General features: G+C 43.1%; 3 protein-coding genes across 3 annotated transcripts; 1 reads left to right on the top strand and 2 right to left on the bottom strand.

Annotated features, from left to right (window-relative positions):
- Positions 1–983: 983 nt before the first annotated feature.
- On the bottom strand, positions 984–2,892 carry LOC136351794 (ubiquitin-ribosomal protein eL40z fusion protein-like). Its single transcript, XM_066304147.1, has 4 exons — positions 2,736–2,892; positions 1,910–2,117; positions 1,675–1,741; positions 984–1,303 (listed from the first exon to the last, which is right to left on the bottom strand). Exons 1-4 carry the CDS (start codon positions 2,836–2,838, stop codon positions 1,262–1,264), a joined length of 420 nt encoding a protein of 139 aa, XP_066160244.1. The 5' UTR covers positions 2,839–2,892; the 3' UTR covers positions 984–1,261.
- A 546-nt stretch (positions 2,893–3,438) lies between these two features.
- On the bottom strand, positions 3,439–4,104 carry LOC4347408 (uncharacterized). The gene has a single exon (XM_015756439.3). The coding sequence runs from the start codon at positions 4,044–4,046 to the stop codon at positions 3,630–3,632; it is 417 nt and encodes a 138-aa protein (XP_015611925.1). The 5' UTR covers positions 4,047–4,104; the 3' UTR covers positions 3,439–3,629.
- Positions 4,105–7,761: 3,657 nt separating this feature from the next.
- Positions 7,762–9,503, top strand: LOC4347407 (UDP-glycosyltransferase 88B1). Its single transcript, XM_015756434.3, has one exon. The coding sequence runs from the start codon at positions 7,894–7,896 to the stop codon at positions 9,325–9,327; it is 1,434 nt and encodes a 477-aa protein (XP_015611920.1). The 5' UTR covers positions 7,762–7,893; the 3' UTR covers positions 9,328–9,503.
- The last annotated feature ends 1,068 nt before the right edge of the window (positions 9,504–10,571 follow it).

The raw sequence follows: 10,571 nt of genomic DNA, 5'->3' as shown, positions 1-10,571 counted from the left end.
TAGCTACTTGGATCGGTTTTATGTATGTTTCTTAAAAGGAATTGATACATTAAACAAGGAATTGATACATTATTTTTGAAAAAAAAACACACGCACAAAATAGAGCGACATTACGCTTTGATATATAAATTCAAGTTTACATCCTTGGGAAAAAAAAAACAACCACACCACATCAATGTTTTATGTTTACAGTAATAGCTAATAGTACTATAATAATCTTGTTTTGCCTGCCGAAATTCTCAAACGAACATATGTTGTGAACTAGCCTTACAGAAAAGAATAACAGGGGAAACACTATGTCAAACGTTCATGGTGAGGCAAAAAAAATAACAGGGGAAGCATTTATGGCAAACGTTCATGGTGTTTAGTGCCCTAGCGCCACGCCGCCATCAATAGAAACGGGAAGCACTCGTGGGGTTGCCAGCAAAACAAACGGCGGAAGCATTATTTGTGTACTGGAGTCATAGATTATTTTTTTTATCACTAGGAACTTACTGAGATTAATAATCTATCATTGATGACCTCAGTTAATTCGAATGTGTTGAATTATATTTAGTGAGATTAGTCATTTGCCATTGATGACCTTGGTTAATTTGAATGTGTTGACTTTTGTGAGATCGGGCAAGTTATCTTGGCCAAAGTTGGAAATTTCGGTCATTTCAGACCTCTCCAATACATTATTATTTTGGCTGAAATTTTCTAACTTTTTATTTTTTTCGTAAATTTTGGTAATATTTGTTCAAATACAACTAAATTTTATTCAAAATTTCAAAAATTTCAGAAATTTTGGTGAGGTCTGATCAAATCAGCTAAACCACGAAAGGTTTATTCCTGATCTTCGCATCTGCTAGTCTTCGCTGGGATTATATATGTGAGTTTGGAACATGCCCACTCCTTCCGTTTCCTATTATATTATATATAAGAGGTTCTAAATCAAACTTCTCTAACTAGTTTCTCGTAACATTCATGCAAAAGAAAGGAAATTAAGCAACCGTAAACGAAATTAGGTGTCTCGCAGTAGGGGCGTATATAGAGATTTGAACAAGTAAAAACTTCAAACCAAATCTCAAAAACAGAAAAGTAGGGGCGTATATAGAGATTTGAACAGTAAAAACTTCTAACCAAATCTCACAAACAGAAATAGCATAAGCAGCCAGGCTAACATTTATGAAGACTCTTTGACTCAACTGATGCTAACATATGAGCTAATAACTGAATAGGAAGACTCTTCGACTCAACTGATGCATGACAACTCTTTTATTCAGTTGGCAGTCTTGGATATAAACCTCTTCTTTGGCCTTATCTGAAAATTCAGATGGAAGAAAACAACATTAGGTCAGCCGTACAACCAACGTACGGCAATGTATACAAATCGAAAAAAATAACATGTACAAATAGTGGATGGATTTTATATCTATTATATAAAAAAAATTCGTTTCATATTATAAAACTTTATAGCATTGTCCATATTCATATAGATGTTATATGTCTAGATTCGTTAACATACATATGAATATAGACAATGCTAAAAAAGACTTATAATATAAAACGGAGGGAGTAACACGAATCCGTGTACATGACTGATGCAACCAAACGACCAATTTTGAAAACAAACTATCTAAAAACGTTAAAACATTTCTTTGACGACAAAACTAAGTAAAAGGACCACTTCACCTGGTTGGTGTGGCCACACTTCTTCTTGCGGCAGTTGGTAGACCTGGCGGGAAGGCGTGCGTAGCACCTGCGGTTAGGAACTTAATTAGGATGCATCGTGGAACAGGAATACACGTACGAATTAAGCGTTAAAATTCAAAGCTGAGATCTTTGTTAGTAAGCATTCCGTAAAGTTTCTTTTTTTAAAAAAAAAATTATATAGCATTAGTCAAACAGGATCAAGATGAGTTCGTACTTGCGGCAGACCATCTTCTTCTCGTTGTACTTGAGCGCCAGGAGCAGGAGGCTGGGCTCCTGGATGGTGTAGCCGCCCCTGCTGCCGCCGCGGAGGCGGAGCACCAGGTGCAGCGTCGACTCCTTCTGGATGTTGTAGTCGGCCAGGGTGCGGCCATCCTCCAGCTGCTTCCCCGCGAAGATGAGGCGCTGCTGGTCCGGAGGGATACCTATATATACAACAGTGAAAGAGATATGAATGAATTTTAGCTAGTCGAATGGGCTCGGAAGTTAATATTAATCCATGAAAACAAGAAAAAAGAGTCTTTAATTACAGTTATGCAGCAATGTCATCGATGAAGGCACTCCCTATCAAGAGATAAAAGATACTAGCATATCTTTTTAAACTACTAAGACAGAATAGAAACATGTACACAGCGAAGACGAACTATAAGCAGATGGCTAGATTGGATTTGTTGCTCCGTGCTTACTGCGACTAAACACACGCATGCTTAGACCTATGTAATGTAATGGAAAAGTACAAGGCTTCCTTTTTGGTTATCAAATCGATCTAATCTACAACTACAATATTGAACAATTTCGGCAGTATCAACCCACCACGCATCTAGTGCAAAACACATGATTTCTACTGTCTAGACGCACAAGAGCACGACGTACGAAACAAAGGATGAGTCACTAAATTAACGGGACGAGCAATGCCAGCAAATGTACGGCGTACGTACGTGCAGTCGATCATCGCGAGACGACATCAAGACATCAACGATTAAACAAGATGAACATGCAAACGAAGAAGCTAGGGATATCATCTTGATATCGTGTTATATTACCTTCCTTGTCCTGGATCTTGGCCTTGACGTTGTCGATGGTGTCGCTGCTCTCCACCTCCAGCGTGATCGACTTCCCCGTCAGCGTCTTCACGAAGATCTGCATCTTGCCTCTCTCTCTCTCTATATGCGTCGAACGATCTCTCTCTCGTGTAGATTTGGGTAATAACTTGCAGAAACGCTGCCTTTATATAAGGGAGGAGGAGACGCGGCCGCTACGAAACCTGTATTAATAATATCGCAACTACTAATAAAATTCGGAAACAGAAAGGAGATAAATCGCACGATTCGGAAACGGGAGCGGCATTTGCGCTACGTGAGTTCGTGGCCACTACGGAATTGATGAGATCGTGTCATGGGCTCTCTCGTCTGCCTACGGCCCAGATCAGCCCACGAAGAGTTAGAGGCCCAAATATTTTATTGTTCCTGACGTGGCGCTCAGAATCCAAAGCCTGGCAGCTAGCATGGGTTCAAAATTTCGGATCGAACCCAGATACGACATTATTTCGACCGATTTTTTTTTCATTTTTTTTGTAAATTTGATAATATTTTGTTTAATTTAATCAAATTTTGTTCAAAAATTCATATAATTTCGAACCGAAATTTCTGAAATTTCGATATTTCGGGCACCCTGGTCCAAATGACCAAACCGAAAGATGAAACCCTGGTATCTAGTAGACACACACAAGCTTTCAAACCGATTCTCTTGATCAAAACTGGTTTTTTATATCATATTATCTTTGTCTATCTCAAAGAGCACAGTTACACAAGTAACAATGAAATATAGCTCAACAGAGGCTATCAAATAACAATGATCAATATTGTGAACACAAGATATATCAATTAAAATCGTAGCTGTGTGAAAATTTAAATGCTCGCCGGTTCAGGTATATTAATTTAAGCAGCTTTGGCCAGCTCCCTGTCGACGGCCACCTTGAGAAAGCTGCCTTCCTCGACGACCATCTGCACCGGCAGGAACCCGAGGCCATTGGCGACGGCGAGCAGCATCTCCTTCATCTCGGCCCGGAACTCCTCCAGGTCCACCGCGCCATTGCCGTCGCGGTCGAACCTCGCGAACAGGCCACGGTACAGCTCCACGAGCTCGTCGGCGCCCATGGCGGCCTCGTCGTCGACGCCGAAGTGCTTCTCCAGCACGCGGAGGCTCATCAGCTCCCCGGCCATCTCGGTGTAGGAGAGGAGGCCGTCGCGGTTGGCGTCGAGCGCGGCGAAGCGGCCGTCGACCGAGGAGTTGAAGGCGCCCTCGTCCTCCACGAAGCTCCGGACCGTCTTGCCGTCGAGGATCTCCACACTCATGATGGCGATGATTCTTTAGCTAAGCAGCAGAGGAAGTTTTTGGTTGGCTTTGGTTGATGAATCATAGTGAAGCTGGTGAATGGAATTTATAGGTGCTCGATCTTCAGCGAAAAAGTACGCGGACGTAGCAGCTGGTTTTGCAAGTCGGCGATGGTGAGCTACCACCATACTAGTCCACTACTATGGCGTGCGTGACCAATTTATTCAGTACCAAGCGGATCGGTGACTTTGCCGGTGCTATGGGCGAAGTCAGTACAGTGTAGTGGAGGGAGCCAACCGATGCTTCCGTTGGTTGGTTGGCTCCGGGCCGGCGGTTTGCGAATTTGCGACGGTTGTGGCGGCAAAATGGGCAACACGTACGGGACGAGGATATCGCGCAGAATATGCGGAGTGGGCAGCCAGACGCGCATGAATGATTTCGTCGGCCCGAAACTGTGGGCTTAGTGGCTTGTATGTGGAGATGATACCCCAACGGACAAGGCCGCGCCGGCGCACCCAATGTCGGCAAAGTTCGATGAGAGCGGTCTGCTCTTATATGGATTCTAATCACCCGGGTAATTAAAATAGTTTCCCCGGTTTACTTAGGGTATGTTCAATGGTAGAGACAAGTATGGTCTCTTAAACAATATAAGATTATTTAGAGACCATATCTTTATAATAGTTGAGTCGATAAAGGCTTTAATCATTAACTCAAAAAATATTTCATTTGTTAATATTCTTTCCATTTTTTTACCCTCATGCAACCATATTTCCATATTATAGTGATTAAGAGTCGTTGTTAAGCTGTTGTCATGCATAACAACGATGTTTTGTCTCTCCTATTTCTCTTTCTTCCATATCAATAAGTATTCCTAATTAGCAACGCTAAGAGACCACTATTAACAACCATTGTACATGCCCTTACTTAGAGGGTCTTTTGAAACAAAAGAATTTTGGAGGAATTTTGCAGGGTTTAATTCGTGGAATGTTTATAAACATGTTTGTTCGGAGTAAAGGAATAGTCATTTCAAAATCCTAGGATTTTCTCAAATCATAAGGATTTTGAAAGTTTTTCAACATAAGATCCAACCTCTTGAAAAATTTACATTGTATCATCTAATTCTTATACTTTTCATACGTTACTCTGTATCTATAAATCTCTTCTAATTCTTGCATTTTTCATACGTTATTTTGTGTAATTCCTGTATTTTTCATACGACTCCATCCAAACAGTTTTTCCTATAGTTTTTCTAAGCTTTTCCATCCAACAGGATTTGAGATACGACACTTGAATCTGTTTTTTCTTCTTCTATTTTGTGTGTTGAAAATCCTGTTTTTCAAATGAGCACTGATTGTTTACTGTTTACTTTTTAGTGCCCTGGTCATGTTTGTCACTTTGGTATTTTCTTATTGGTAAAGAATCTTGACTATGCTGGCACAGTGCGTCCTGTCGCAACCTCATGTCAAGTGAAAAAGACAAGATCTAAGGGTTTACCTGTCGAGCAAAACATTTGAAATCTCTCCTATGAACAGTAGGAATAAAAAAAAAGAGTAATATGAAAAGCATAAAATTCTGACAGAGATATAAGTGTAAAACGGAGGATTCCAAACACGGTAATAGTTGTTTGATTGGACCGTATGAAAAACACAGAAATCGGATGAGAGAGATAGATTCAAAGGAATTTTTCCAAGAGGTTTAACATTTTGCTAAGTTTCCTCCAAAATCTACATGTAATGATCTATTCTATAGGAATTTTATACGATTTGGAAAACTCTAATCCTTTGAATCAAAAGGCCAAATAGGAAAATTCCTATAGGATTTCTATCCTATGAAATTTCTCCATAAATTCTTTAATTCAAAGGGACCTTACTATGTGATAAATTGCCACAAGCCTGGACAAGTTTGGTAACCGCTTCTATGGGTTGTTCGCGATGCCAACACCGAATACCTCGACGCGCTCCTACCGAAGGAGTTCGAGGTCGGTGGGGAGGGCATCGTTGTCAATACCTTTTTTTAATAGTGAATAAAAATCTCACCTCTATATCTAAAGGAGAAAATATATACGGCTATTTCATCAATACACAGGTGCCCCAGCTGGATGTCCTTTGCCACCTTACAACCGACACGTTTGTGACGCACTACGGGTGGAACTTGGTGCAAAAGGGGATCATTACAGGTATGCCCATGCTCTACTGGCCGCTGTATGTGGAGCTGACGATTAACAAGGTGCTCAAGGTTGACTACATGGGCATCGACGTGGAGATGGAGGGATGGCTGGTAGGGCTGGTGATTCCTGAGGAGGTGAAGGTGAAGGTCAGACTGATCATAGAGTCCGAGCATTGAAAGCAAGCTTAGAGAGCACGTTGAGGCGCACAGAGATGATCATGTAGAACCCACGGCCTCGAAGGATGGCGGTTCGTTATTGTGCCACGTTTGCGCAACTCATATTCGAGTTAGACAACGCACGAGAATAAAAAATGGTAGGAGTATGAAATTTACTAACGGTAATTACTATTTTTTATTATATATTGATTTCTTTTGTGCGGATAATTAAATATAATGTCTTAGAAAATGGACTGCCACTCTAATATATACGGCTTTGATAGGTTAAGTTATGGCTTATCGATCAACCATAAAACATAAACCAAAAAATTATAATGGTTTGTGGATTATTATTATATTTTTATTCTTAGTAGTTTAAAAGAAATGCATCATATCAAATAGCCTACGATGAAATACCTAAAATTGAGTTTAAAATTTTAAATTTTAGTTACATCTCATAAGTCAACGAACAGATAATGAGACATTATATTATTAATCTTACTAGCATGCGTAGAATATTCTCAAATATGTCTTTTAAGAGGATTAGTATGTTGAATATGCTAGAGAGTACACATTTTCTCTCTGATTTACGAGTCTAATGACTGATTCTTGAAAAAAGTTGTTTCTATAAGCCGTATCAAATAAACACCTAGGCCATTCAAAGGAAGCGCTAAGGCCATGGCGAGAGGGCCACCCACCCATTTGCAAAAATCAATTTTATCGATAGAAAAAATCGATAATGTAGTAGTGTCAGCACAACTGTAGTATTAAATTAAAGGAGTGTGAGCGTCATCAATGATTCAGTGTTAACTACTCCATTTCTAGAAAACGATGTTCATTTGAGTCCAGATCAATCTTCCTGATACGTTGTTTTCAAGTATCGACGTACGTGAGGTGGGTGTGTCCAAATTACGAGTATATAAATAAGATTTATTCTAGCTCCACATGGCTAGTTAGTATTGTTGTTTGAGCCGTATATTTTCTGTCGACAAATATCCAATTATATTGTAATTTAAATAACTAATAATGATATAACTTAAAAAAATCTCTTGGTAACACGTTGCTTCCACAAAATGAAGATCGTGGGATCGAATCCTCCCACGTACGTGCACGTTGTAGTAGATATTTTCCTTTCTCTGCTTACATAAATCTCGAAGTAAATTTAATTGTTCAAAATTATATAAAAGCTACGTACAAGTTATATCCTACTTACGTGTAAATTGAAATTACATTGTAATTTACATTTGATGATTGTTTCGAGAGAATTTGTGGAAACTTGAAACCTACTCCCTCCGTTCTATAAAAACTCAACTGTATTGGATGTGATACACCTAATACTATGAATGTGAACATATATTTATCTAAATTCGTTGTACTAACATATGTCGCATACAGTTCTGATTTGTTTTATTCGACGAAGGGAGTAAATAACAAGAGGGTAAGCAGGAAGAAGTTCCTCCGAGTGCTACTCGTACGAAGAACAGAGAGAACTCGAGAGGTTTCATTCAGTGCCGAAGCTAGCTATTCCACTCCGGTGCGTTTGCGATGAAGAAGACGGTGGTTCTCTACCCCGGCCTCGCCGTCGGCCACTTCAACCCCATGATGGTGCTCGCCGACGTCTTCCTGGACCACGGCTACGCCGTCGCCGTCGCGCTCATCAACCCGTCGGTCAAGGACGACGACGCCGCCTTCACCGCCGCCGTCGCCCGCGCCGTCTCCTCCAAGAGCTCGGCCACCGTCTCCTTCCACATGCTCCCGCGCATCCCGGACCCTCCCTCGCTCGCCTTCGACGACGACAAGTTCTTCACCAACTACTTCGACCTCGTGCGCCGCTACGACGAGCACCTCCACGACTTCCTCTGCTCCGTGCAGGGCCTCCACGCCGTGGTCGTCGACGCGTCGTGCGGTTTCGCCATTCAAGCCGTGAGGAAGCTCGGGGTTCCGGCCTACGAGCTCTACCCCTGCGACGCCGGCGCCCTCGCCGTGAACATCCAGATCCCTTCGCTTCTTGCTGGGTTCAAGAAACTGGGAGGAGGAGAAGAAGGCAGCGCTCCCCTCGAGTTGTTGGGCGTGCCACCCATGTCGGCTTCTCACGTGACGGACTTGTTCGGGCGCTCGTTGAGCGAGCTGATCAGCAAGGATCCCGAGGCCACCACGGTGGCCGCGGGAGCGCGCGTCATGGCGGAGTTCGACGGAATCCTGATTAACACGTTCGTGTCGTTGGAGGAGCGTGCGCTGCGAGCTCTCGCCGACCCACGTTGCTGCCCCGACGGCGTGGTGCTCCCGCCGGTTTACGCCGTGGGGCCACTGGTTGACAAGGCCGCCGCCGGCGCCGGTGACGAGACCAGCCGGCGGCACGAGTCCCTCGTGTGGCTCGACGGGCAGCCCGACCGCAGCATCGTGTTCCTCTGCTTCGGGAGCATCGGCGGGAACCACGCGGAGCAACAGCTGCGGGAGATCGCCGCCGGCCTGGACAAGTCCGGCCACCGCTTCCTGTGGGTGGTTCGTCGGGCACCCAGCACCGAACACCTCGACGCGCTCCTACCGGAGGGGTTCTTGGCAAGAACCAGCGGCCGCGGCCTCGTCGTCAACACCTGGGTGCCCCAGCCGAGCGTCCTCCGCCACCGCGCCACCGCCGCGTTCGTGACGCACTGCGGGTGGAACTCGGTGCTGGAGGGGATCACCGCGGGCGTGCCGATGCTCTGCTGGCCAATGTACGCGGAGCAGAGGATCAACAAGGTGCTCATGGTGGACGACATGGGCGTCGGCGTGGAGATGGAGGGATGGCTGGAAGGGTGGGTGACCGCCGAGGAGGTGGAGGCGAAGGTGAGGCTGGTCGTGGAGTCCGAGCATGGAAGGAAGCTTAGAGAGCGTGTCGAGGCGCACAGAGATGGCGCAGCCATGGCCTGGAAAGATGGCGGCTCGTCGCGTGTCGCGTTCGCCCGACTCATGACCGAGTTGGACAATGCACAACGATGAAAATGGTAGTAGTGCATAATTTCTCAACCGTACGTACTGATTTTTTATATTGATTGTATTATTCCTATATTTTGAAATATCGATAATCGAAATGAAAATGTTAGATGGGTTTTCATCTATCGATGTACTGATTTTATCCGAATTTTTTAAATAAATAACCGTCAATGGAGACAGCCCATCCAAATGTAATAAAACTTAGATGTAATCCTTATGTGTTAGTATTAGTTTTTAAGCAATGTCATGGTCATTAAGTATCTAAATTATTTTCTTTTTACTTTCAATCCTCACTAATAGTTGCATATGAGGCAAAATTCCTTAACATGAAGTTCGCTTTTCACAAGTGTGCAACGTATCCGAGGTTCTATTCCGATATTTTGCAATGTTTCGATAGTTGATAAGGTTTTGCTAGCTTTACGGTTTTCAAGAAAACATTTGTTGCCCAATCAGAACTACTCGGATTGTATCAATATTTTACCTTTCAGTTCTATTTGAATAAAAGGGCATCCGGGAATATAAATACCAGAAGACAAGACCTACAAGGCAAGCCTAATACGAGCGAAGAGAGATCTAGAGCCACCTCCAAATTCACCGAGTCGATTCTCAAGAAACTAGACAACAGCTAACCATCAACCACCATGTCCAAGTTTTAAGTTGATATACTAGCAAATTGGATTAGATTTCCATCCTATTTGTACCTGTGAGATATTGATATATAATGGTAACATCAACTCCGATCAATAAGAGTAGGACTATTACCCATCATCAAAAGGTCTGAACCTATATACAAATCATTGTCTCCCTTGCTCTCTTTATAGCATCCAACCTCTACGTCCTCCAGACAAACCGTATAGGTATGGATCCTGTGATTAGAATATAATCCATCGACATAATTATATGTATTGTTCTTTCACATTTTGTTAAATTAAAAATCAGGTAGCTAGGGGGCCGGGGCACATGATAAAAATTGACCGGGGCACCTAGTGTAAGCATTCTATGCTTGGACCTACATCGGGTGATGTGATGGCGAGTGAGGAAGGGATTACGTTGAACCACAACTTGATAGCTAATGGAAAGGGCTTTAGAATTTAGGCACACCGAGTAACAATTAGCCGACTAGGGCGTGGCGGCACAGATCTGTCATGATGTGCAATGCGACTTGGTGAGCAGGGTGATACACTGCTATTGCCAAACAGGGAGTAGTCGAAGGAAGTACCACGGTTCACTAGTGTTTGTGAGTGGGGACT

This window comes from Oryza sativa, chromosome 9, assembly GCF_034140825.1.
Source record: "Oryza sativa Japonica Group chromosome 9, ASM3414082v1".
Taxonomy (NCBI): Eukaryota; Viridiplantae; Streptophyta; class Magnoliopsida; order Poales; family Poaceae; genus Oryza; species Oryza sativa.
This window is presented reverse-complemented; position numbering and strand designations above follow the sequence as displayed.

What these genes read in the sequence shown, in the direction of transcription:
- LOC136351794 (XM_066304147.1), bottom strand. Translation starts at nt 2,838, where the DNA reads ATGCAGATCTTCGTGAAGACGCTGACGGGGAAGTCGATCACGCTGGAG. An exon ending in CAAGATCCAGGACAAGGAAG is followed by an intron (nt 2,118 to 2,735) that starts GTAATATAACAC and finishes TTGTATATATAG; the next exon opens with GTATCCCTCCGGACCAGCAG. An exon ending in AAGAAGATGGTCTGCCGCAA is followed by an intron (nt 1,742 to 1,909) that starts GTACGAACTCAT and finishes TCCTAACCGCAG; the next exon opens with GTGCTACGCACGCCTTCCCG.
- LOC4347407 (XM_015756434.3), top strand. Translation starts at nt 7,894, where the DNA reads ATGAAGAAGACGGTGGTTCTCTACCCCGGCCTCGCCGTCGGCCACTTC.
- LOC4347408 (XM_015756439.3), bottom strand. Translation starts at nt 4,046, where the DNA reads ATGAGTGTGGAGATCCTCGACGGCAAGACGGTCCGGAGCTTCGTGGAG.